The 27845-nt window shown below is 43.5% G+C and overlaps 1 protein-coding gene across 1 annotated transcript in view; it reads left to right on the top strand.

The window, feature by feature from the left end:
• The window catches only part of LOC147120556 (low-density lipoprotein receptor-related protein 1-like), a 2135446-nt gene that overhangs the window by 275751 nt on the left and 1831850 nt on the right, over positions 1 to 27845 (top strand). The window contains exon 2 of the mRNA XM_085986655.1: positions 27022 to 27144. Within this exon, the coding sequence (XP_085842781.1) occupies positions 27022 to 27144 (123 nt within the window). The remainder of the gene's footprint in view (positions 1 to 27021; positions 27145 to 27845) is intronic.

Here is a 27845-nt window from a genome sequence, read left to right as displayed (position 1 = left end):
TCCACCCTTTCCACCACAGCCCCATGGATGTGGATGGGGGTGTGACTTCCGCCTTTAGACTTCATTCTGTATAATATGATCATACAGGAAGGATTTGTTTTTTTCTAAAGCTGAAGGGGGTGATAATAATGATGAAGTGGGAGAAAATTTTCCATTCCCAATTCAGGAGGAGGGTGACCAGGAAGGGAAGATAATGGAGCTAAAAAGCTTGTAGACATAAAAATAGAAGGCAGCAATGTATAACTGAGTGAGCTAAACAAAAGTTGTGAAGACAAGTAACTCTCTTCCTTGCACCTTCCCCCACCACCACCACCACCAATCCACAACTTCCTCACAAAGTTGTGAATTCCCAGATGTTTCTGTAGCTTTCTTCCATAATGGAGGTCAGACTCTCTCATGCCATCAACCAAATCCACTAAATTGAAAACATCCACAGAAATGTATTCTTAATTCTATATGGTCAAAGAATTTTGACTTTCCAGAGCAAAATTCAACAAAAAGGGTGCAATCATTCCCTACACTCTAACTGCAACAATTTCTTACCACCATGTCTAACCTTTGTGCCAGTTATCATGTTTGCTCTAACTCCAAATCTGCTATTTCCTTGAGGTGCTCCCTGAGTGGTGTGAAGTTGCGAGGTGACTAGGTGGGAAGATTCCATTGATGTCTTTGTGAATTGAAATTAGTCTTATCTCAGCAAAGCTGCTGTCCCCGAGGGACCCACCTCCAGTTGCCATTCTCTTGCATTGTCAATATGAGCAGGAACCAGGTCTGAAGCTCCCTCAGGCGCTGGTATTGGAGGGAGACTTAAAAAAGCTGGTGCATTTTTGCTCTCGTAAAATACATCAACATTTGTTGCCACACCTTCCAGTTCACTGTGCAGAGTGTAGCCTCAGATCTGCTACTGGTCAGTGTCACAGCACAAATAGTCTCAATCATTCTTGGAAGCCCTGTGAAATTTCCTGAACTATGGGTCTCTGCAAGTTGTGAGGAACCTCTCACAATGTGTTACAGTGCAGGTAGTGGACTCCTTCCACTTCTCCATCATCTCAATCATATGCATGGAAATTGTGTCCAGTGCCTGCACATGAGATTTATGCTCCTGAATCATTCTTGTTTTGAAAACTGGACTCTTGAGGTTTGGGTCCCTAGGCTCCTTAATAGAGTGCAGTAATTTCTCCACCCTTTGTGGAGAAATGACACTCTCCATCCTCTAACACACCCAGGTTCTCGTGCTCACTAGTGCCCAGTGAAATCCCTTCTCATTCATTAACTACTTCTTCTCAAGTGGTTGGTGATTTGGCAGGTAAGTGACATGACAGTGTTGGTGAGGACGTAACCTAAAGTTTTGGTTTTTAATCAGTCCAGCTATTTATCTAAATGGCTAGCCTCTTTTTCCACGTCATCCCCATGGATTTTAAAAACACAGAAGCTTATTAATTGTTTAAGTGCTTAAATGATTGCGTGAAGAAATAATGACTGCTGCGATCATTTGACAATTCCCATGAAGCTGAAATCACCTATGCATACTGTTACTCTAATAATGGTATGTTTCTATCAACTTCCCCATCTCCATAGGGCAATCCTGTTTTTATTCTTATGGGCTGTGCTGTTTCATTCACATGCAGACATAACATTTTTAAGATTGGTGTCCTTCCTTCAGTTGCAGCTCTTTGGTGCTGGTTATTGTGCTATCTTTTCCTTTTGTAATGAGAGAAAAGTTAATAGAATGTGACTGGCAAGGGCATTTAATATCATCCATGTATCTGCCTGCATACTATTGTAATCAGACTTGCAGGTGGAGGCGCTCTTTAAACATCCCTCCTTTCAAGATGTGCAAAGCCCATGTGGCAGGCAAATCCAGTTCTCACAGTGGTTTGTAGTTAACATGGTGCATTATTGCTTGCAGAGGTTCCCTGTGAATAGGACATATTGGCCTAGAAATTGAGTTTTGGCTTAGCCAGGGCTTTAGCGCCGGAAGTTAGTGCCGGCGCTAAGTCCCCCTGCGCGCGCCAAAAATTCAGCAGGGCCGCGCCCAAATGGCTGCCGGCGCTACTGAAGGGTCTTTGCGGCGGTAAATCGGCGCTAACTGCCGTTTCGCGCCGCAATTCCAGCGCTGCAGCACCCGATGCGGTGCGGCAGGCTCGGGAAGTGCAGGCCTCCTCCTTCCCTTAAGGAGGAGCTGCCTGCACCCGATCGCGGCCCGCGAAAATCTTTTAAAAAATGAGCCCGGCACCTCGGACAAGTGCCGGGCTTGCTTCTGTTCCGGGGGGGGGGGGGGGGAAGTCCGGGGAGGGAGCTGCGGCCAGGCGGCCGGCGGGAAAGCAGCCGGCCGCCGCGGGGCCTTTAATGCGCCGGCGCAAAGACTCGTAAGACTCTGTTGCCAGAGTCTTAGTTGCGGCTGTCACGGGCGAGGCGGCCGCAACTGAATTTCGGCGCTGGGGCCCGTCGGCATGGCAACCGGGATGCTGCGCACACCGATGACATCATCGGTGCCGGCGCAGCGCTACCGGTCTACCGCGGCGTAAGGGCCCCAGGCAATTTCGGCGCCGGCGCCAAATGCAGCGCTAGGCCCTCTAGCGCCGCAAAATCGGCGCTAAGGGCACTCAATTTCTAGGCCATTATCTGTCAACATGGTAATGACGGCAATAGGGCATGAGAGATAAAAAGGTGCAGCATGTCTTTTCATTCCTCAGATCCTCAAAGGCGCAAATTGTACATAGGGACAAGCAGATCAGAGAGTTAAATGTGTGGCTCAAAGAGTCATGTGGGAGGAAGGTGTTTTGATTCACGGGGCACTGGCACCAATACTGGGGAAAGAGAGAGCTGTTCCATTGGGATGGGCTCCACTTAAACCAGGCTGGGACCAATGTCCTGGCGAATCAAATAATTGAGGTGTAAATAGGGCTTTAAACTAAAAAGGGGGCAGAGGGGTCAGGTGAGGGGAAATTTAGAAATGTAAAGAGAAAATTCAATGCAATAGAGCAATGTAGTGATTTGGGTAAAGATAAGAAGAGTGAGATAGGAAGGGAGAGACAGTTCAACAGTAATAGTGCATCAGCGAATCAGGGTATAATGGTAAAAGGTTAAAATGAAAGGCTATTTATCTGAATGCATGGAGCATTTGTAACAAGCTATAAAAATTAGTGGCACAAATAAAGATAAATGGGTTTGATCTAATAGCCATTACAGAGATGTGGTTGCAAGGTGACCAAGGTTGGGAACTAAATATTCCAGGGTATTTGACATTTTGAAAAGGCAGGCAGAATGGAAAAGGAGGGGGTTAGCCCTGATAAGAATGGATGACATAAGGACAGTAGTGAGAAAAGATCTTGACTCGGAAGATCAGGAAAAAGAATCGGTATGGGTGGAGATAAGAAATAACAAGGGGCAATAAACACTGATGGTTGTAATTTATATGCCCCCTAACAGCTATACCGTTGGACAGATTATTAATCAATAAATAATAGGAGCTTGTAACAAAGGTAATGCAATAAATGTGCGGGACTTTAATCTTCATATACACTGTGCAAATCGAATTGGCAAAGATAGTCTGGAGGATGAGTTCATGGAATGCATTTGAGACAGTTTCCTGGAATAATACATCATGGAACCAACCATGGAACAGACTATTTTTATCTTGTATTGTGTAATGAGGCAGGGCTAATTAGTAATCTCAGAAAAGGATTCTCTGGGTAAGAGTGACCATTGTATGATAGAATTTTACACTGAATTTGAGAGTGACATGCTTCGGAATGAAACTTAAGTCTTAAACTTAAATAAAGCCAATTACATAGGTATGAGGGGTAAGTTGGCTAACAAAGATTGGGAAATTAGATTAAAAGGTATGCTGGTAGATAAGCAATGGCAATCATTTAAAGAAATATTACAAAATTCTCAAAGAATATTCATTTAATTGAGAAATAAAAACACTACGGGAAAAGTGATCCATCTGTGGCTGACTAAAGAAGTTAAGGATAGTATCAGATTAAAAGAAGAGACTTACAATGTTGTGAAGAATAGTAGTAAGCCTGAGGATTGGAAGAGCTTTAGAAACCAGAAAAGGATGATTAAAATATTGATAAAAAGGGAGAAAATAGAATGAGAGCAAACCAGCAAGAAATACAAAACACATTGTAAGAGCTTCTACAAGTATGTAAAAAGGAAGAGAGTAGCATAGAATCATAGAATGGTTACAGCACAGAAGGAGGTCATTCAGCTCATCGAGCCTGTGACTGCGCTCTAAAAGAGTACTTCAGCCAGTCCCACTCCCCCGCCCTTTCCCTGTAGCCCTGCAAATTGTTTCGCCTCACGTACTTACCCAATTCCCTATTGAAAGCCATGATTGAGTCTGCCTCCACCACGCTTTCAGGCAGTGCATTCCAGATCCTAACCACATGCTGTGTAAAAAAAGTTACTCCTCATTTCACCTTTGGTTCTTTTGCCAATCACCTTAAATCTGTGTCCTCTGGATCTCGACAGTTCCGCCAAGGGGAACAGCTTCTCTCTAGCTACTCTGTCCAGACCCCTCATGATTTTGAATACCTCTATCAAATCTCCTCTCAACCTTCTCTACTCCAAGGAGAATGTAGTACTGAACCTTGGGGAACACCACTGTATACCTTCCTCCAGTCTGGGAAAAAAAACATTCACCACTACTCTCTGTTTCTTGCCACTTAGCCAATTTTGTATCCATGCTGCCACTGTCCCTTTTATTCTACAGGCTTTAACTTTTCTGGCAAGCCTATTATGTGGCACTTTTCAAATGCCTTTTGGAAGTCCATGTACACCACGTCAACCGCATTGCCCCCATCAACCCTCATCAAAAAACTCAAGCAAGTTAGTTAATCACGATTTACCTTTAACAAATCCATGCTAGCTTTCCTTAATTAATCCACACTTGTCCAAGTAACTGTTAACTTTGTCCCTGACTATCATTTCTAAAAGCTTCCCCACTACTGACGTTAAACTGACTCACCTGTAGTTGCTGGGTTTATGCTTACACCCATTTTTGAACAAGTGTGTAACATTTTCAATTCTCCAGTCCTCTAGCACCACCCCCATATCTAAGGAGGATTGGAAGATTAAGGCCAGTATCTCCGCGTTTTCCTCCTTAACCTCCCTCAGCATCCTAGGATGCATCCCATTTGGTCCTGGTGACTTATCAACTTTAAGTACAGACAGTCTTTCTAGTACACCCTCTTTATCAAATGTTATCTCATCCAGTATCTCCACTATATGCTCTTTCACTATGACTATGGCAACTTCCTCTTCTTTGGTGAAGTCAGATGCAAAGTAATCACTTGTACCTCAGCCATGCCCTCTGCCTCCATGCATAGGTTTCCTTTCTGGTCCCTAGTCGGCCCAACCCCTCCTCTCACTACGCATTTATTATTTGTGTGCCTACAGAAGACTTTTGAATTCCCTTTTATGTTAGCTGCCAATCTATTCTCATACTCTCTCCTAGCCCCTCTTATTTTCTTTTTCACTTCCCCTCTGAACTTTCTATATTCAGCCTGATTCTCACTTGTATTCTCAGCCTGACATCTGCCATATGCACAGATTTTTGGACACCTTTGGAAGTGGCTTAAAGAATTGCAGTGAATGGTGAGACATAATGGTACCCCCTGCAATGGTGGTGAGTGTGAAAGGAATGGCTTGGTCATTGTAGGGATGCTTTGTGGTGTTAGTGTGGGGTGGTGCCAACCTGGCGCATCATGTGGCAGCTATATGGGTGTACATCGTAAAGTTAGCTAAATCTGGCCATGATAAGGCCACCCCTGGCCTCCCGGGGCAGCAACATGCTCGGGTGCTGATGCCCTCTGTCCTGTGCAGCATCAGGTGATTACGGAGAAGGTTGGTGGTCTGCCTGCTGCTGCTGGTGTTGAGGCTCATCATGGTCAGATTCTTAGGACCAAGGTGAGACAGTATAAACAGCATCCATGTTGATGGAATAAATGGCAGGTGAAGTACAGTTGACAGAAGTGATCTGTCAATGGTGAGAGAGTTCTTCCAATGAGGTGACACTGGATAGAGACTTCACTGGAAAGACTTGCAGCCTGCAGAATCTGTGCTGGAAATGGACTAAGCAACAGCTTCTACCTGAGGAAAGTGATCATCTGTCAGGTGGGACCATTTATTATATATTTGATGCTGTCAAGTAATCAGATGGAGCAATGGTCACTGAACTCACACCTCAGGTTGACAGAGGTGGTTCCCGAGCTATGCGAATCCCGCGGCCTTGCAGGGAAATTTAAAAAGTAAGTGGAAAAAGGCTCTTAAGTGCCTGTAAACTACCTGATCGGGGTTTCAATTAGGTCGCCCGCTGCTGCCGGTTGGGTTGGCTCCACGATGGCAGACACGCCTGGGGGAAAGGTGCTTGGGGGCAGTTTGACAGCAGGTTCCCGACCCACTGTCAAAAATAAAAACTTTCCCACCCGACCCGCCACCTATCGTACCTGCTACCACCCCGGAAAATTCCGTCCTTTGTATCTGTCTTCACAGTAGAAGACACAAAAAGCATACCAAAATAATGGGTGACCAAGGAGATAATGAGATTGCGGAACTTAAAGTAATTAAGCTCAGTAGAGAAAAAGTACTTGAGAAACTAATAGGATTAAAAGCCGACAAATCCCCTGAATCTGATGGCCTACATCCTAGGGTTCGAAAAGAGGTGGCTGCAGAGATATGAATCCATTTGTTGTGATATTCCAAAATTCCCCAGATGAAGGGACCAATTTAATGTATCCAAGTTTACTGACAATACAAAGCTAGGTGGGACTGTAAGCTGTGAGGAGGACACAAAGAGCCTGCAAAGGGATATAGACAGGTTAAGTGAGTGGGCATTAAGGTGGCAGATGGAGTATAATGTGGGGAAATGTGAGGTTATTCACTTTGGTAGGAAGAATAGAAAAACAGAATATTTTTTAAAGGGTGAGAAACTTTCAAATGTTGGTGTTCAGAGAGATTTAGGTGTCCTTGTACAGGAAACACAGAAAGCTAGCATGCAGGTACAACAAGCAATTAGGAAGGCAAATGGAATGTTGGCCTTTATTGCAAGGGGGTTGGAGTACAAGAGTAAGGAAGCCTTGTTACAATTGTACAGGGCCTTGGTGAGACCACACCTGGAGTACTGTGCACAGTTTTAGTCCAATTATTTGAGGAAGTATATACATGCCTCAGAGGCGGTGCAACAAAGGTTCACTAGATTGATTCCTGGGATGAGAGGGTTGTTCTATGAGGAGAGATTGAGTAGATTGTGCCTGTACTCTCTGGAGGTTAGAAGAATGAGAGGTGATCTCATTGAAACATATATGATTCTGAGGGGGATTGACAGGGTAAATGCTGAGAGATTGAGTCCCCTGGCTGCAGAGCCTAGAACTAGGAGGCATGGTCTCAGGATAAGGGGCCAGCCATTTAAGACATAGGAACATAAGAACATACGTAAGACGTAGGAGCAGGAGTAGGTCATTTGGCCCCTCGAGCCTGCTCCACCATTCAACAAGATCATGGTTGATCTGATCTTTGCCTCAACTCTACTTCCCTGCCCGCTCCCCACAACCCTTAACTTTCTTACCATTCAAAAATCTGTCTATCTCCACCTTAAATATATTCAATGACCCAGCCTCCACAGCTCTCTGGGGAAGAGAATTCCAAAGATTCACTACTCTCTGAGAGAAGAAATTCCTCCTCATTTCCATTTTAAATGGGTGCCCCCTTATTCTGAAATTATGCCCCCTAGTTCTAGATTCCCCCACGAGGGGAAACATCCTCTCTGCATCTACCCTGTCAAGCCCCTTCAGAATCTTATGGCCTAGAAATTCAGTGGGCTGCGCCACCAGTTAACGCCCAAAGAGGGCACTCAGTGGCTTTAGCGCCACTGGCCACGCCTCCTGCGATATTTAGCGGGGCGCTAATGGCGGTGTTAGCTTGTAGCGCTGCGCCACCACCGATGACGTCATTGGTGTGCGCAGCGCCCCGCTCCCGCCCCGATTGTGATATTTGGTCGCGCCCGCCTCTAACGCCGGTCGCAAATCGCGACCGGTTCACAGGGCCTACCTGTGGCGGTAGTGGCGCAAATTAAGGTGGAGGTGCGGGGCGGCCATTTTTTCCGGTGGCCGCCTGCCAGCACCTCCTCGCACCGCCCTCCCCGGCCTCCTGATCCACCCCCCGGGCAGTGCCGGCTGTGTCCCAAAAGCCCGGCACTTCTCCTCAGTGTCGGGCTCTTTTGCTGGCACTTGCAATCGGTGATCGTGCTGGTGCAGGCCCCTCCCCCTTAAGAAGGGGAGGAAGGCCTGCAGTACAGCAGCGCGCCGTGCCACAGCATGTGGCGCTGTGGCACGTAGCGTGGCAATATTCAGTTTGAGCGCCCCAAGGGGGACGCGGGGAGCCTCGAGCAGCGCCCCGAGTCCCTCTTGGGGTGCACCCACTGAATATCGGGAGGGCGCAAGCGGCTCTGGCCGGAGTGCAAATTCCGGCGCCCAGGCGAGCTTGGCGCCCCAAACGCGGCGCCACTGAATTTTTAGCCCTATATGTTTCAGTAAGATCCCCTTTCATTCTTCTAAACTCCAATGAGTATAGACCCAACCTGCTCAACCTTTCTTCATAAGACAACCCCTTCATCTCCGGAATCAACCTCATGAACTTTCACTGAACTGCCTCCAATGCAAGTATATCCTTCCTGAAATAAGAACAGAACTGTATGCAGTACTCCAGGTGTGGTCTCAGCAATGCCCTGTACAGTTGTAACAGGACTTTTATACTCCATTCCCTTTGCAATAAAGGCCAACATTCCATCTGACTTCCTAATTACAGGAAACTTTGTTATATCCGGCACCGACGGGACCAAGCTGTTGCCGATCTATCAAAACTGCCGGACATACAAAGTTAATGTTGAAGCATATGGAGATTTTCATCTCCGTATCTGACAACAAACACTGTTGCTTAGCTACAGCTTCAAACAGTTGGCCCGTACCTTGGAAGCATCTCTGTAGCTTAGCAACAGCTTCAGAGAGTCTTTCCAAAGCCTGACTGTTGGCAAAAAAAGCCACGAGAAGAAAAACAACCTAACAGAATGGCTCCTGATTTCTGCCGGTAGATCGAGGTTTCCGGACATACAACCTCCGGATAAACCAAAGTCTCCTGTATTTGCTGTACCTGCATGCTAATTTTTTTGTGATTCATGTACAAGGATACCCCAGATCCCTCCGTAGCTCAGCATTTTGTAATCTCACCCCATTTAAGTAATAATTTGCTTTTTTATTTTTCCTACCAAAGTGGATAACCTCGCATTTTCCCACATTATACTCCATCTGCCTGATTTTTGCCCACTCACTTAGCCTATCTATATCCCTTTGGAGATTCTTTGTGTCCTCCACACAATTTGCTTTCCCACCTATCTTTGTATCATCAGCAAATTTGGCTACATTACACTCGATCCCTTCATCCAAGTCATTAATATAGATGATAAATAGTTCAGGCCCCAACACTGATCCCTGCGGCATCCCACTAGTTACAGTTTGCCAACCTGAAAATTACCCAATTATCCCGACTCTCTGTTTTCTGTTAGTTAGCCAATCCTCTATCCATGCTAATATATTACCCTCAACCCTGTGAGCTCTTATCTTGTGCAGTAACCTTTTATGTGGCACCTTATTTAATGAGATGAGGAGGATTTTCTTCACTCAGAGCATTGTGAATCTTTGAATTCTCTACCCGAAAGGACTGTGGTTGCTGAATTGTTGAATATATTCAAGGCTGAGATTAATAGATTTTTGAACTCCAGGGGAATCAAGGGATATGAGGATCGGGCTGGAAACTGGAGTTGAGATTGAAGATCAGCCATGATCTTATTGTATGGTGGAATAGGCTTGAGGGGCCGTATGGCCTACTCCTGCTCCTAATTCTTATGTTTTTATTCCTACAGTCTGTGATTGAGGAATATTGCTTTTATTTAGCATGGCTGACTTTGTAAGTTCATTTAACCTTTTCCTGTGCTGTGTGGTAGTTTATGGGTGGCTGGAGGCTTCACTCACTGCCTCTGACATGAAATCTGGATCACCATCTTATGGGGCATGATAATGGGTTTCCATACATGCCAGAAACCAACTACACATAGAAACTAAAAGATTTGCAAATATCCATTTCATGTAGTGTTCTTTGGCCAAAGGGGATAGGCAGCCATTTAACAAATCCTCGAAGGATGAAGAGGACCCACCCTTCTGTAACAATGTAATAAAAAAATTAAAATCTTGCATTTATATCGTGCCTTTCATGATCTCAGGCAATGAGGTACTTTTCTGATCACTGTTGTAATATCAGAAAACACGGCAGCTAATTTGCACATAGCAAGGTCCTGTAAACAGCAATAAGATAAATGACCAATTAAACTGTTTTAGTGGCGTGGTTTGAGAGATAAATATTGGGCAGGACACCGGGAGAACTCTCCTGCTCCCCTTTGGATACCGGGAGAACTCTCCTGCTCCTCTTCGGATAGTGCCATGGGATCTTTTACGTCTACCTGAAGGGTCAGACAGGATCACGGTTTAATTTCTCGTACCTATGAGCATTCATAACGGAGCTCCTGCATACTGATTTTATTGTATTGGAGGCTATTTAACGTTAAATTGTTTCAGTAGCATATATTGCAATTAAATAGCTGTATGATGAGATGACAACATGCCTTTTACTTTCACTAAAGCAGGAGCCATGAGTGGGAAAATTATATGGATAGCTGAAGAGCGGAACATGCATCATAAAATTAAGCTCATTTAGTTCTGACAGTTCTGACCTTTATGTCATGATTTCTTTTCACTTCAAAATCCTAATGCATTTCTGAAACATTTCTTGCTACTTCTGTGTTTAACACCTTTGAATGTTTAAAATATGCTGGTGTTAAAGTCATTGGCAAATGGGTAAAATTGGTTGAATTATTTCTTTTACACCAGGTGGTACTATTCAGATTGTGCTGGTTCATGTGTGCAGTAAATTCCACAAGAATTACATAACAATGTGTATATTTGGACACTGAAATATATAGAAATTAATATAAAATGATGTACAGCTGCACTTAATTTTTTATTGATTTTTCACTTTAACGCCATTTGGCCACAAGTGATTACAGTTCCTCTCACTTGAAAGTTTCTGTTTTGATGTATGATCACCTCGGTCTTTTGGAGTTCACACATGTAATTTGAATTTAACAGTCTCTGTTTTTACTCTAAATTGAGATACTACTTTTAAAAACAGCATGATTGTTGCAAACAAAAATGGATCTGACTGGAAGCAAGATGTTGCCTGCAAAAATCCACAAGTCTTATTTTTATATGCCAGCTCCAATATCTTTCTGCTATTTTTAATGTCATTTTACCAAGATTGTACAAACAAGCTATTATTATTTCATATTTGTTACAAAAAGCTGTCTACATAAAGAGTTAGATTATGTTGAAAGGTAATGGAATAACAGATAGTATTTAACTAAAGTTAAATTGTTAATTGACAGATATTTGTATATTTTATTCTGTTGGAGTCTGCAAAAATAATATGGTAGAAGTAAATTTTAGATGTAAGCAAATTGGATTAAGTACTGTCTTAGTATTCATGTTTCCTGCTGTCCACATTTATAAAGTAAACTGTCTAAGTAAATGTGTTGCATTTTAATTACACTCTCTCCCCACTGGTAGCATTTCACTATTACCGCCTAGAAATTTGTGCATGCCTATTGATTAGTGAGGCCTGAGGCACTCCAGATATTGGGCCTCAGGCCTATTATAGAGTCGGCAAGCTGCGGATCCTAACTGGCAGCTCAACAGAACCGGGAAAGGGGGGTGATTGTGTCGGGAAGAGGGGCAATCAGGTCGGGCTGCAGCGGTGGTCGATCGAGTCAGGAGGTAGCATGGCTGGGGGTGGGGGTGGCATGAGAAGGCGGTCTGGGAGGGGGGCGGTGGTAAGTATGTTTAGACCTGGCTCAGGGCAAACTAATATTGCAGAGGGGGGCTCAAACAGCATCGCCCCCTTATTAGTATATTCAGAGGGCCTAACCGTGTTTCTTTTTTGGCCATTATTAATATGGCGGAAGTGCACTACTGGCTTATAATGAGCGTGTGCTTCCTGCCTACCATATTGGAGGCTAAGGAGGCTATTTAACACCCAAAAAATGGAAGCTGCACAATTGAATTTCTAGGCTTTCATCTACTTGCTCCTCAGTCTGTATTGCTTATAAACTCCTATTCTCCAACCAACTCAATGACTCTATTTCCCAAATTGTTGTAAGATTTTCTATTTAACTATGAATAGTAATATACATCTCTGCAAGAGCACTTCAGCTAGTCCCACTCCTCCATCCTTTCCCCGTAGCCCTGCAAATTGTTTTCCTTCAGGTACTTATCCAACTCCATTTAGAAAGCAGTAATTGAATCTGCCTCCACCACCCTTTCAGGTATTGCATCTTCTTCCTTGATGAAGACAAATGCAAAGTGCTCATTTAGCACCTCAGTCATACCCTCTGCCTCCATGCGTATGTCTCCTTTTCGGTCCCTAATCGGCCCCACCCCTCCTCTTACTACCCATTTACTATTTATATGCCTATAGAAGACTTTTGGATTACCTTTTATGTTAGCTGCCATTCTATTCTCATATCCTCTCTTTGCCCCTATTATTTTCTTTTTCACTTCTCTGAACTTTTTATATTTAGCCTGATTCTCCGATGTATTCTCGACCTGACATCTGTCATACGTACTCTTTTTCTGCTTCATCTTACTCTCTATCTCTTTCGTCATCCAGAGAGCTCTGACTTTAGTTGCCCCTAGTCGGAATGTACCTCGTCTGTACCCGAACTATTTCCTCTTTAAAGGCAGCCCATTGTTTGATTATAGTTTTGCCTGCCAATCTTTGATTCCAGTTTACCCAGGCCAGATCCATTCTCAACCCACTGAAATTGGCCTTCCTCCAATTAAGTATTTTTACATTAGATTGCTCCCTGTCCCCTTCCATAGCTAATCTAAACCTTATTATACTATGATCACCGTTAACTAAATGTTCACCTACTGACACTTGCTCCACTTGACTCAGCTATGAACAAGTTTTCAAAACACAAAAATTCTTGGCGCACAGTTGTTTATATTGATTCAATGTGAAGTCACTGTTGCAGTGTCCAGGATAAAGTGGCCATATATGCTATTGATGGATTGTTCTTCCAAATAAATCTTTAGCTTTTGAAGTCATGGTGCTGTATCTCATTATTCACTTAACTGGGTCAAGTTTAAACTTGAAATAAAAGCTGGAAATACACAGCAGATTGATTAACATCTAAAAGGGGAGGTTACAATTTTGAGTGTGATCTTTCATTAGTTTAGATGAAAGGTTACACCCAAAATGTTAACATTTCTTTGTCCTTCAGATGCTAGTTGACCTGCTGTACATTTCCAACCATTATCTGTTTTTCTTTCGATCTGCTGTACTGCTGTTTTTCTTCATATCACAAATTTGATCCTTGACTGTTTGAGAAGTGGCTCCTTTCTAAAATCGATGGATCTACTTTTAAATAGGTACAAACATGTTCAAGAATAGTTTGGGAATTTTTATTACATAAGGACATAGTGGACATCCATCAACTAAATCAAATCACTCATACAAAGAAAATTCTCCAAGATTAGATCTTTAGCAAATGTGTTGTTTTCCTGTGGGGCACAATACAGATGTTCACATAAGGCTATCACAAAGTTTAGATCCTTTTCATGATTCCGCTTAGAATTCAACAGAGTCAAAAATAAACATAAAAATATCCAAATCGAATTGTCTCTTCAATTCATGAATTTAATAATGCCACATCTACATGTGACCTATTTGATTGAACTGAAAAGGTTAATTGAACTTAATTCAGTTATTGTAGCAGCTGCTTGCAGAAATTCTGAAGAAACATGAACATAAATGGTTCTGGTGATAAAGTGCTCACTAAAAGTAAAAGTACTTAATTGGCTGTAAAGCGTTTTGGGACGTCCTGTGGTTATGAAAGGCTTTTTCAATGTACGTTCTTTCTTTCCTTTCATATATCATGATTTATGGAGCAACTAACCCAAAAAAGACATGTGTAGCATGACTGAAGCTGGATGAAATTGTAAAAATGTAAGATTTCGGCAAGGATAAAGGTTCTGCACTTTGGATAACCTTCAAAGAATGTACAATCGCTCCTTCTACTGGTTAAAGGCAATGCCTAGTGTATAAGTAAGCGATACAGAGCCAGAAAGTCTCATGATTGATCCCTGGTCTGTACTGAATTAGCTGAGTTTGTTTGGAGCTACAATTGGCCTTAATGCCCCTGAGCTGGAGGGGTGGAGGGAGCAGGAAGGAATCAGCCAGTATTTCCATATTCTATTGCTGTGCAGTGATACTTGCTAGAAATTGTACATATGCGGAGTTCAGCAACAACAACTTGCATTTAAATAGTATCTTGAATGTAGAGAAACTTCCCTAGGGCCTTCACATAGACGTGAGGGAAATGGATACGTTGACCAAAAGCTTAATCAAAGATGTGAATCCTAAGAAAGGACTTGCAGGAGGAGAAGGAAGTGGTGAGATGGAAATTTAAGGAGGCAATTTCAGACCTAGGCAACTGAAGGCATGGTCACCAACATTGGGGCAAAGGAAGGGGGCAAAAAAAGGAAATACAAAACATTTGGTTCCAACTTACTTTTTGGTGAACGAAAGGGCTTCATCTACTATGTGGCTTTTATGTGATTAACTCACGTGAACAGAAAAAAGGCAGACTTGCATTTATATAGTGCCTTTAATGACTTCCAGATGTCCTAAAGCATTTCACAGCCAATGAAGTACTTTTGAAGTGTAGTCACTGTTGTCATACAGTGACTGGATTGCACCTTTGTTCCTTGCCAGCATTGCTGGAACTATGTTTTAAGGTGTAGTTCTATCATTTGTGTCTAATTATTATGGCCCATCATTTCCGATAGGAGGCTTCCTGCATGCAGCTGCCTCCTATCAGAAAAAAAATCTACGAACTTACCTGAGGGCTCCCGAAGTCCAGACACGTCCGCTCCTGGGCCTCTCCACAGTCGAAATGCGCAGGTCCCACGTATCCCAGGGGCGCAGGCGGTTCGCAAGTGTCTCTAGGATCACGTGGGCCAGGCCAGCCAATAGGAGAAGGGAGTCTCCCTTCATACTTTTGCAAGATAGACCTGTCAAATATATGAATGGAGGTCACCCCAAACATTAAATAAATTTAAAAAAAAACATCACGTTTTTAAAATGAGTTAAAATTACATTAAATTAAATATTTTAAACAAAAATTTAATTTTTTGTAAAAAATAATTAAAGTTTTTTATGGGATGAAAAATAAACTTACCCTTTTTAAAAGTATTTTAAAATTATAAATGAGTGAAATTTTTTTAATTTTTAAAAAACTTTTTTTCAACTCTTATGCTGTTAAAAGCAGGCCTTTTCCTGCGCCTGCTTTTACCAGGCATAAGATTTCTAAGGGTTTTCAGCGGGCGGAGGTTCTGCGGAAAGCGGAACTCTCTGCCCACAGAGGCCCTTCTCTAGGTCAGGTGTCCAATCTGTTAAGAGCATTCTTGACAGATCGGAAATGTCGGTTTTCAGCGCATGCGCTTCGCATGCCTGAAACCGGTATTTCCAATGTCCCTACAGGTGTGTACACAGTGCGTACCCACCCGTAGGGATCGGAAAATACGGGCCATTATGTCTTAGCTATATTTGGGCAGATGTATTATATGTGCAATGTTACTACTAGAAAAGTAAAGTCTTTTATTTATAAGTTGTCTGCCTTGATTCAGTGGCATCACTGCTGCCTCTAAGACAGAAGGTTGTGGGTTCTGTCATCTGTACTTCACCTGCCATCTATTGCATCAACATGGGTGCCCTTTATACTCTCAACTTGGTCCTCAGAATCGGACCACGTTCAGCCCCAACACCAGCAGCACCAACAACAACACCAACCTTCTCCGCAATCATCCGATGCTGCACAGGACAGAAGTCATCAGCAGCCGACCAGGGATGGCCTCAACATGGCCAGATTTACTTCCCTGGCTGCCACATGATGTGCCAGGTTGGCACCACGCCACACCAACATCAAAAAGCATCCCTACAATGTCCAAGCCATTCTTTTCACACTCACCGCCATTGCAGGGATACCGTTATGTCTCACCATTCACTGCAACTCACTAAGCCACTTCCGAAGGTGCACACAAATCTTTCCAAGAATGCTAATGTTGAAAATAAAGATTTCAATGTTGGACAGCACATTAACAGAAACTTTACATGAACATTGGATAAAACACCCAAGTGGCTACCCTTGTGTGTTGTTAGTTGGTATGATTGCATGAGGATGAGGGTGAGTGTGAGGGGTGGCTAGTGAGTTGGGGATGTGATAATGTAGATAGAGAGAGAGGGATTGGTGGAGGTGCAAGGTAAGTTGGTGGGAGTAAGGATGTGCAGGATAGGGTAGGGAAGGCAGAGTGATTGGGATGTGATGAGAGGCACAACAGGATGAAGTTGAGTGTGGCTTTTTACTAATGTTTTGTGATCTAATGAAATCATTGAAAGGTTTGCACCACTGCAGGCAGCCTAGTCCTCCTGACAACATTCCTGCTTGTGCCCTCCTGTGCAATGTGCAACCAGGCTGTCTTGGTCTCCTGGGGAGGTCTCTTCCGCCCATCGGGAGGGAAGAAGACCTCTCTGCATGCTCTGATTCCCTCCATAAGCATATGGAGGGAGTTGTGGGAAAACCTGGGCGCAGCCGTGCACCTCTGTGCAGTGGCTTGTCAGTGTTTGCAGCATTTCAATGCTGTAGAACACTGACAGCACAAATGGACATGGTTCCTTTTAGGAAACCGACTAATGATGACGCCACCAGACATGATTCCTCTAATTGGCCTGGGAAACACGTTGGGTGGGCTTAACAAGTCCTATCAACGTAAGTTCACTTTCCAGAGCAGGATGGAGCCAGCAGCGGGTTGGGGTCCTGCTACTGACGTCGCCCGCCACCGACCCGCTGAGGTAAGTGAAATTGCGGCCTATATAACAGTCTGCTAAAATAGGTTTGATGTAATGAAATTTAGAATTTTTATATTTCATGGGAATTTTTACGACAAAATAAATGTAAAATCTAAAACCTCCATGTACATTTTATATTATTAGTACTGGTAACTTTAGAGTGCACATGAACATACAAAAATAATGGGCAGCCAAAGGCCATCTGGTTCATCAAGCCTGCCCCACACTCATGTTGCCTGCAGCATCATGATGAGACACCTCCTACCTCCCTCCTCCTACCTTCCTCCTTCTTCACGCTCCCCCCGCCCACCCCACCCAAGCCCCCATCCACAGCCATGTAATCTCCTGGGAGATGAAGAAAGAACAAAAACAAACATTAGGGCTAATAAGGGGAAAAAAATTCTCTCCAACCCCCTGAGGCAATTGAAACTAGTTCAGGAGATCACATTGACAGTGAACTGTTAATCCACTTAATGACACAATTCCAGATTGGAAAGGTCAAAAGCTCCTAAAGCTTGATATGATAGCCTGGAAAAATTCTCATTTAGTGTTATATGGTATTTCTTTATTATTGACTTTTACTCACATGGAGTAAGCTTTTACAGTTTGTGCACTTGACGCTGTAATATGGAAATGTGGCTTCAAAGCACTAATCAATTTGAAATTGGAAGCAATTTAGTGACTATATGAAATTCTCTGAACGTAATTTGCTGGAATAGGATATCAGAAATTTTCATCTGTGCATGTGTAGGCCCATATTTTCCGATCGGAAGCTTCCTGCATGCGAAGGCCTCTGATCTGGAAAAAATCTACGCCTTTACCTGAGGGCTCCAGATGTCCGGACATTTCCGCTCCTGGGTTTTGCTCTACAAAATGTGCAGGGCCCAGGTATCCCAGAGGTGCATGCGGTTCACAAGCGTCCCTGGGATCATATGGGCCATGGGGAACCAATGAAAGAAGGGAAACCCCTTCATACTTTTGACAGGTCTCTCAGCTTAGACCCGTCAAATGTATAAATGGGAATCACTCAAAAAACACATCAAAACATTAAATAATTTTATTTTTTAAATCACATTTTTAAAATGAGCTAAAATTACATTAAATTAAATATTTTAATCAAAATTTAACAGGCTAAAAATAAACTTACCTTTTTTTAAAGTATTTTTAAATTATAAATGAGTGGAAAAAAAAATATTTTTTACTTTTTTAAACTCTTATGCTGATAAAAGCAGACCTTACACCTGCTTTTACCAGGTGTAAGATTTTTAAAGGTTTTCAGCGGGCGGAGGTTCTCCAGAAAGTGGAACTCTCCACCCGCAGAGGCCCTTCTCCAGGGCAGGCGTGCGATCTGTCAAGAAACCTTGACAGATTGGAAGTGCCAGTTTTCAGCTCATGCGAGGTCCCTACGGGTGTGTACACAGTTCGTACACACCCATAGGGATCGGAAAATATGGGCCATCATTTCTATATTCTTGTAACCAGTGACAGATTTTGAGGGGATGTAGCTGCATCCTCCTTAAAGAATTTATGACTGTATGAACACTCAGAATATGTGGTGACAGCGCGGTATTTTATTTACTATAGAGGCAATTGTATTAACCTTGAAATGAACAGGAAGCTTTGGTTTCCACCTCTACTTATCCAATACAAGCTACACAATATTATCTGGAAAGAAACCTCTTGGTTCTGCACTTGGATCAGTTGACATTATTGACTAACAATTTCTGCCCCCCCAACCCCTCACCCCTCTGAAGCAGGAAGATTGACTTTTTGTTGCTATCAATACATCAATGCAAATAAACTCTAAAGCCTGCACATCTGCCAATGCACTTTATTATGGTTATGGTTATGTTTATGTTAATGTATTACAAGCCAAATGTATGTTGAATGTTTAAATGTCTTAATCTAAATGTACACTCTCGGGAGCCGCAAGCCTACATTTCGTTGTACTGCACTTGTGCACTAACAATGACAATAAAAGTTGATTTGATTTTTTTTTTTTGATTTGATGCATCTGTCTCAGGAACACCAAACGTGTCAGCTCAACTACATCAAAACTCATCTGATCAGATTTTGCGCGACTTTATTCAAAACGATCTGTCGTTGTTGGCTGTAGCCATTCCTTTTTCACCAGGCATTTGAATCACTCTGAAATGTGAATTCTTGAAGTGGCAGGAATGAAATTGGCTATAAAAAGACTTTGGCCGGAATTTTCACTGTTAACCGCCACAGCGTGCTGAGGAAACCCGAACATCTGGGTTTCCGTGTTCTCCCGGGACCTCCTGCACCCTGCACTGTGCAGGAGGGACCCGGGAAAATCCAGCCCTTTATATTTGGGACTGGGTTAGACTTCAAAACTTTCAATTTTTGTTGGGGAAATGAAAGGAAATGGATGCATGCCCTCCAGATCTCTTCCTTCCTCCACCATGAAAATATTGCTTGGATCCCCTTTTAGAAATGTCTAAACCCACGGTAGTTGACACATTAAAAAAAATCTACAATAGCATCAGTTTGCTAACCAGCTTAATGAACATTTGTTTCGTTAGATTTGGTTTTATCATCTCCTCCTCTCTTCAGAATAGGTCCATTTCTAGTCAACACTTACAACTCTTCAATATGGAAAAGGTGTTGACTGACTTCCCAATTAACTCAAATATGTTGTTGTTGTTGAGAGAACAGCAACATTGGGGGATCAAGTTATGAGTATCAGATTGAAACAACAAATGAAACTCCTGAGTTACCTAAAGAGAGTTAATTCAGAGTGACATGTCAGCTGCAAATTAATTCATGTCGGCATTGGTGTATTTTATTTTATGTGTAGCTATTATCTATAAAATAAGGATTAAAATGTCACCTGCAATGTTAAGATTGATGAACTTCTCAGCTGAAAGTAGATTATATTCAATTGAGACTGTGGACTGTCAAAATTAATCGGGTTAATCCACATCGCCCTAACCCAACTGGCCAAAGTCTGATACAGTCAAGTCTACTTAAATTAATAACGGATAAAAGAATAAAACAATTAAGAGAATAAAATCTCCATGCACAAATCCCTTTTCTATCTTTTCCAATGATAACAAAAACAACAACTTGTATTTATATAGCGCCTTTAACGTACTAAAACATCCCAAGGTACTTCACAGGACCGTTCTCAAACAAAATTTGACACCGAGCCACATAAGGAGATATTAAAAGCTTGGTCAAAGAGGTAGGTTTTAAGGAGCATCTTCAAGGAGGAAAGAGAGGTAGAGAGGCGGAGAGGTTTAGGGAGGGAATTCCAGAGCTTGGGGCCTAGGCAGCTGAAGGTACGGCCACCAATGGTGGAGCGATTAAAATCGGGGATGCACAAGAGGCCAGAATTAGACGAGCGCAGATATCTGAGGGTTTTGGGGCTTGAGACGGTTACAGAGATAGGGAGGGGTGAAGTCATGGAGGGATTTGAAAATGAGGATGAGACTTCAGATGCTGCCTGACCTGAATATTTCCAGCATTTTCTGTTTTTATTTGAGAATTTTAAAATTGAGGTGTGGCTCAACTATCACTGTTAAAGGAACAACATGTTTAAATAAATTGCAAAAGTCTGAATTCATTCATTTAAGTGTTATACTGCCTCGCTAAAGCCGACGTGTTAAGCCCTTTTTAATTAGTCCGTTAAATTCTTTTTACAAGCATTTTTGTCTAGGTGTGGAAATCACTCAGTAACCAGTTCAGTGATGATTCCCGGGGCTGGATTTTCATTCAGAAGTTGGGAAGGAGGCGGGACTACAACTTTCGGGTTATAGTCCCGCCTCCATCGACGTCCGGCCAATCCACGCGATTTTCCCTTGATTGACCTTGTTGAGCCCACCCAGCGGGCTCAGCAGGCCAATTAAGGGCTACCCGGCAACAGGTGATGTCACAGACTGAAATTTCATCTGTCAAGACATGCTGACAAATGAAATATCAGTGTTTCACAGCTGTTTGAAGCTGTCAAACACTGACAGCCTGACTTCTAGCCTGAGTCCTTCTACGCAGACTCAGTTAGAACTCTTGCCAGCACTGAAAGCTGCAGGCTGTCACTTTTGACAGCTCGCGGCCATTCTGCTTTCTGTGCCAGCTGAATGATGGACTCCCGAAGCCTACAGGAAGAAAGGCTGTAAAGCTAAGTACAGGTAATTTAAACTTCTTTACACACTTTAGACACATCAAACACACTTACCTTTGCACTCATGCACCCATCACTCACCTGAACACTGACATCTCAACCCCTCCAAGTCCTTCAACCCGACGGCCCGCCTGCTCTAACCTGGCGTGGTTTGGAGCCATCGGGAATCCCACACGACACCCTTCAAAATAGGGATTAGGCTAAAAACTGCCTGTTAACTACCTGTTAACAGGCAGTTAATTGGCACTAATCCCTTCCCGCCTCGGGTCGGCGGGTCCCAGTGTGGGGCGGGTACCCGCCTCCTTTGAAACTTACCTGGAGGCGGGTTTTGGGCGGGATGGTGTCGGGACCCCCGAATTCGGGATTTTAGCCTCCCGCACACCTAAAAGCCCGCCTCACGGCACACTGAAAATCTCGGCCCCAGTCTTTATCACCTCATCAGGCGCTATGGCTCAAGTACTTCCCTGGCTGGTGGGCGGGAGTGGTAAGTAGTGGCAAAAGACCACAGTAGATGGTCCCCGGCAGTCGGTAGGGGAGAAGGAAGTCCCTGGGCCATGATCGTGGCCGGGGCGGGGGTAGCAGAAGTTCTGGGCCGCAATCAGGACTTGGTGGAGGGGGGTCCAAAGTTGTCTTTGTGAGACTGAGGGGGAGCTGCTCCTATTGGCCCACAAGGAGTGCTAAAAGGAGCTGAGGAGCTGATCTTCAGTAGTTACCTTAGGCAATCGGCGCCTCACGCGCCAAACCTGCTGCTGGGCAACCGACCGCGAGGGCCTTCCCCTGACCTATATAGCTTTCGAATGTTAATTAGGCCCCAACTTGCCTTTGTAGGAGCCTCGTCGATGGCCTAATTTGTGCCTGTAAAAATTTAAATGGAACAAGAATGGAGTTGATTTGGGGTCGGGTTGCTCGATCCCAATATTTTAAAATCAAGGCCCCTGTCTCTGTGAATAATGGAAAGCCACCTCTAAAGGAAATGGTTATTTGTCTTGCTGATAAGGTGAAAGTAATTGCGTTGCTGAATGGGACGAAAGTTTCCCAGAGTGAAATTGCTAAATGGTTTGATTTATCACAGCTGTAAATGCGTTGCACTGTCAAAAATAAAGATAAAATTATGGATGAATGGCATCACAACACAAACTCTGAAAGGAAAAGGAAGAGAGAAAGGCAGCACACATTGGCGGAAACTGCTCTGCTGCCTTGGTTTGAGAATGTCTATGCAGTTAACATTCCAATAAATGGACTGCTTATGCAGTTGAAAGCTTAAAAAAAAAAGCTGGCAGAAGCTTTAGGCAGAGCATAGGAAATGCGTTGTTTTATCAGATCTCATCAGAAGGCATTTCCCACCTGAAATTTACAACTGTGATCAGAGTCGGGTCTCTTTTTCAGAGTAACTCCAGATAGAACTTGTCCTTTAAAACAAAATCCATGATGGGCAGTTGAAAAAAAAAGCATGAGCTAGACTTCCAGTCATGTTGTGCACTAACTTAGAAGGCTCTGAAAAAACGGACTGCTTAATTGTTGTCAAAAGCAAGAATCCACAATGCTTTCATGGTTGGAGCAAATGCAAGTGATACATATAGAGCCAAGAGCAACGCTTGGATGACATCATCCATATTCACAGAGCGGTTACAGGAGTTGAACAAACTTATACAACAAATAAGATAGAAACCTTTTCTTTTATTTGTTCCTGGGATGTGGGCGTCGCTGGCAAGGCCAGCATTTATTGCTCATCCCTAGTTGCCCTTGAGAAGGTGGTTATTGCTTCTTCACGATTGTAGCTCCCATTCACACATGGTGTTGTCTAATATGAAGCTGATTTCCATGTCCCCCAATACAACATGACTAACCCAGCCTCCAGATTGGAATATATAGGGGAGAAAGTTTTGCTACAACTATACAAAGCCCTGCTTAGATCACATCTGGAGTACTGTGTACAGTTCTGGGCACCTTACCTTAGAAAGGACATATTGGCCTTGGAAGGAGATTCAACAGATTGTTACCAGAGCTCCAAAGGTTAGATTATGAGGAGAGATTACATAAACTAGGCTTGTATGCTCTGGAATTAAGAAGGTTAAGGAGCAATTTGATTGAGGTTTTTAGGATTTTGAGAGGAATTGATAGGGTAGAGAGAGAAACATTTTCTGCTGGTGGTGGAATCTAGGGCAAGGGGACATAACCTTGAAATCAGAGCCAGGCCATTCAGGAGAGAATTTAAGAAACATTTCTTCATGTAAAGGGTGGTAGAAGTGTGGAACTCTCTCCCACAAAAAGCAGTAGATGCGAGCTCAATTAATAATTTTAAATCTGAGATCTGAGATTTTGCTCGCTAAGGGTATAAAAGGATATGGAGTCAAGGCAGGTGGATGGAGTTGAGATACAGATCAGCCATAATCTCATTGTATGGCATGCCAGATCACTACCTGCTGACATAAGCCTTGCACAGTACCTCATTAATGTAAGGCTCACATCTGTAATTGTTTCCTCATCTCTCTCTGGCTCGATGGGCTGAATGGCATACTCCTGTTCCTATGTTCCTAGATCAGGGCACAATTTGCAATTTTAAAAGCCTTTACAGGGAAAACGAAGCGCATCTGAATACTCACAGCATTTGATAACGAGAGTGCTGCATCAGCGAATGGATTGTCCAAACAAGTGACAATTTTGGATCCCAGACGTATGATGGTGTAAGCATGGAGAGAAGTGCTTCCAGAGACGATAACAAAAACTGTTTCAGAGCAGCAGGACGTGGCCCAGATGCGAGTATGGAAGCTCCTGTGATTGAACCTGTTTAAGCACCAGAATCCCTAACTCGGGATCAATTTGAGGAGCTTGTTGGAATTAACGACAGACTTGAGTGTTTTGGGGAGCGAAGCGATGCTGAAATGATTGAATCTGTTGGGGCCGATGAAATCTCCATATCTGAGGACAATAATGCTGAAGATATAAAGGATATGCCCGTGCCCATTAAAAATTGAAACGATTGAGTGTTTAGTTAAATTAAAACGTTACTTGGAATGTCATTCTGCATCATCAGGAGTATTTTGAGCATTCAGTAAGTTAGAGGACACAGTTCACCTGGTGTCTCCAGCTAAAAGGGAAGCTGAACTGTTTTTCAAATGATTAACTGTTAAATTATTGCTAGATGTGATCTGATTTTAAAGGTTCCTTTTTAAAAAATTAAGGCCTAGAAATTCGCTATCGCCGCGCCAGGTCTTTAGCGCCCGTAAGTTAGCGCACGCCCGGATTCCCGTAGCGCCCGCCTGAAATTCAGTTGCAGCGCCCCAAGACGGAGGCGGGCGCTATTGCAGGGTTTGGCCGCCTCCGCTTGGGGCGCTGAAAGTCAATTTCAGGCGTCCAGCTGCCGCAGCGCCACCCGATGCGGTGCGGCAGGCTGGGGTACTGCAGGCCTCCTCCTTCTCTTAAGGAGGAGCTGCTTGCAGCCGTGAGATCGCCACTGGATTCCCCCGGCAAATGAGCCCGGCACCACGGAGAAGTGCCGGGCTCGCGGGAGTCAGAGACCAATGCCGCGGGGGGGTGGTGTGGGAGTCCGGGGAGGAAGGTGCGGCCAAGCGGCCGCCGGGAAAGCGGCCGGCAGCACCTCCACCTTTACGCCCCGGCCTCTCGGAGCTGCAAGGCCCCGTTTTACAAACGCTCTTTGCGCCCGCTACGGGAGAGGCGGCGGCAACTGAATTTGGGCGTCGGGCCGGCATCGCGTTGGAACCGGGGCGCTGCGCACACCGATGACGTCATCGGTGCCGGCGCAGCGCTACCGGCTAACGCCACCATTTGTGCTACACTGAATTCCAGGCTACCAACAGCGCCGGCGCAAAAGACCTCTTTAGGCGCTAAGTGGGCGCTAACACCACTGAATTTCTAGGCCTAAGACTTCTTAAAAAGATTTGTTGTGCTGCTTTTTAATGTGTATATTGCAATGAAGCAAATGACATAAGTACATTTTCAGTTATCCATGACAACTGTGTGACTATTTTTACAGTACTGTAATTGCAATCCAATTTTCATTCCATTGTTGACTTCTTGCCAAATCGATACAATGGTTAAAGCGAATAAAAATATAGAGCTGTTAAGTGAATAAAATTACTCTGCAAAATCATTATTCATTTAACCGTTTTGCACTGTGCTTGCTGTTTAAACAGCTTTGTGCAAATGCTTTTGCAAATTAGGTATACTTTCCCACAGTAATCGAGCAACAGAAAGTTTTTCCACCTTGTGCCCGGTGGAATTCAACATGCTGCCCTCCCCAGTTCACCATCACATATACGTAACAAGATCTTAACTTGTTGATTATTGTTCTCAGTGCTTTTTTTCTAGTTATTCGCCCCTAAGCAGGTCATGCCTGGGAGGAATCCACAGAGCAGAGCTGGAAACTGAAACTTGGCTTCAGTTACAGATTTGCTCACCAGTCTCTGCAAATAAAAGTTTCTTTACAATTAGTCTTGAGGGAAATATGGGCCCTAATGTTGGAGGTGAAACCACAAAATTATGCTCTCATGATATACGGCTGGATTTTGTCAATGGGGAGCTTTTGGAGGCGGGACTCCCACTTTTTGGGTTGTAGTCCTGCCTCCATCGACTTGTGGCCAACACACGCTATTTTCCCTTGATTGACCTTGTTAAGCCCGCCCAGCGGGCTCAGCAGGCCAACTAAGGGACACCTGGTTACTGGTGATGTCAGCGATTGACATTTCATCTGTCAAGAGCTTTTGACAGATGAAAAATCAGTTTGTGACAGCTCTGTGAAGCTGTCAAACACTGACAATCTGTCTTCTAACTTGAGTCCTTCTACTCAGACTCAATTAGAGAGCTCTCCAGACCAGAAAGCAGAGGCTGCAGCTTTTGACAGTTCAGCGGCCATTCTGCTTTCTGTGCCGGTGAGCTGAGGGACTCCCGAGAACTGAAGGAAGGAAGCCTGCAGGAGGAAGTAAAGGTAAGTAAAACTTATTAAAACACTTTACACTTACCTCACACACTTACCTCTGCACACATGCACCCATCACTCACCTGCACAACGGACATCTCGACCCCTCCAACCCCTGCAGACCGATGGTCCGCCTTGCTAACTTGCCGTGGTTCGGAGCCGTCGGACAGCCCACGCTTCAGGGCTAAAAATAGGGATTAGGCAAAAAACTGCCTGTTAGCTACCTGTTAACAGGCAGTTAATTGGCATTAATCCCCTTCCTGCCTCGGGGAGGCGGCTCCTAGCACAGGTCGGGTACCCGCCTCCTGGGACATTGGCACGGAGGCGGGTTGGGGGTGGGATGGGTTCCTGCCCCCCGATTCTGCAATTTTCCCACCACTCCTGCCTCCAAACCCGCCTCCTCGGGGCTTGGCAAATCGAGCCCATAGTCTCAAATTTTTACCATTAATTTGAACAATCTGGGTTTCTGAAGTTTTCCCAGGAAGCTTATAAGGTGATTTAGATGAGCAGACTTTGTATTCACCAATTACTTTATATTTTGCTCTCTTTTTTCTATTTTTAAACCCAAAAGTAGCAAGACTGATATTGATGTTCTGCAGCAAATTCAAATAGTTGACTGACCTAAGATAATTCATATGTGTTCAAACTGCTGGATTGTCAGAGTTGGAGAATGCAGTTTGTATTTTGCCAAAGCTACAATACAAATGTTCAAATAACCAGGGTGTACATTCTTGGCTAAACCCATACTTTTTAGGGTCACGTAATTGGATAATCTGCTCCTGTGTAAATATGTTTTTTTTTCAATAATAAGCTTGAAAGCTAAGATGAATGAAGTGGATGGTAAATATTTTACTGAGCCACTGAATTACACATTTGGATTACTTCTGTTATTAATAGCTTTTTTTGTTTTGATTTGTAGAACACAAAACATGTGGGCCAGCTGAATTTCTCTGCTATGACCAGATGACCTGCATCTCGCTGAACTGGCTGTGCGATGGTGAACCAGACTGTCCCGACGATTCAGACGAGTCACTTGATCAGTGTAAGTAAACTTTAAATCTTGATAAAACTGGCTGCAATCTTTTCCGTGCTCCAGTATCGAAATTAAGTTGAGTATATTCAGGATGTTTACATCACAGCAATACTAGCCTGCTTTCCCTTGTTTATCAATGGTTAATTTGTTATGGTGTGGTTGGAATTTTCTAGAATATATTTAATTTTTATATGCATATTTAATTTAACGTGTGGCTACTGATTGTTTAATTTAGAAACGTTTTTTATGTCTTAACTAATAAGATTAGTATAATTAGAATTTAGTGAACGTCACTTACAACGAGAGAACAATAATGATGGTCGGGTCTGACTCTAATTAAATTGACCTAAAATTATCAGGCTTGATTTAGAAGCTGGTTCAATCAAAGTTGACAGTTGAACGTTTGGAAATAACAATTGTAGCCTGTGCAAAGTATTTTTGGGACCTGAAAAGAACTGCAATTGATAAATGAATTGGATGCAAATGCTTTAATGAGCAATTTTAAATGTATCAAATGAGCTAAATTTGCAGGTTGAAATCTAGCCGTTTTGCTGAAGAAACTAAAATGAGGAGAGACAATCACAGTCATCCATTATTAAATCATTTTCTTCAGTTCCCAGGTGGCTCATTGGGTGAATGTGTTCTCAGTATGGAACGGAGTTACACAGACACCCATGTGTGACCACCTTTCTGTGTTGAGTTACCTGATC

This window comes from Somniosus microcephalus, chromosome 4 (assembly GCF_052327205.1).
Source record: "Somniosus microcephalus isolate GS21.2 chromosome 4, FLI_Smic_1.0, whole genome shotgun sequence".
Taxonomy (NCBI): Eukaryota; Metazoa; Chordata; class Chondrichthyes; order Squaliformes; family Somniosidae; genus Somniosus; species Somniosus microcephalus.
This window is presented reverse-complemented; position numbering and strand designations above follow the sequence as displayed.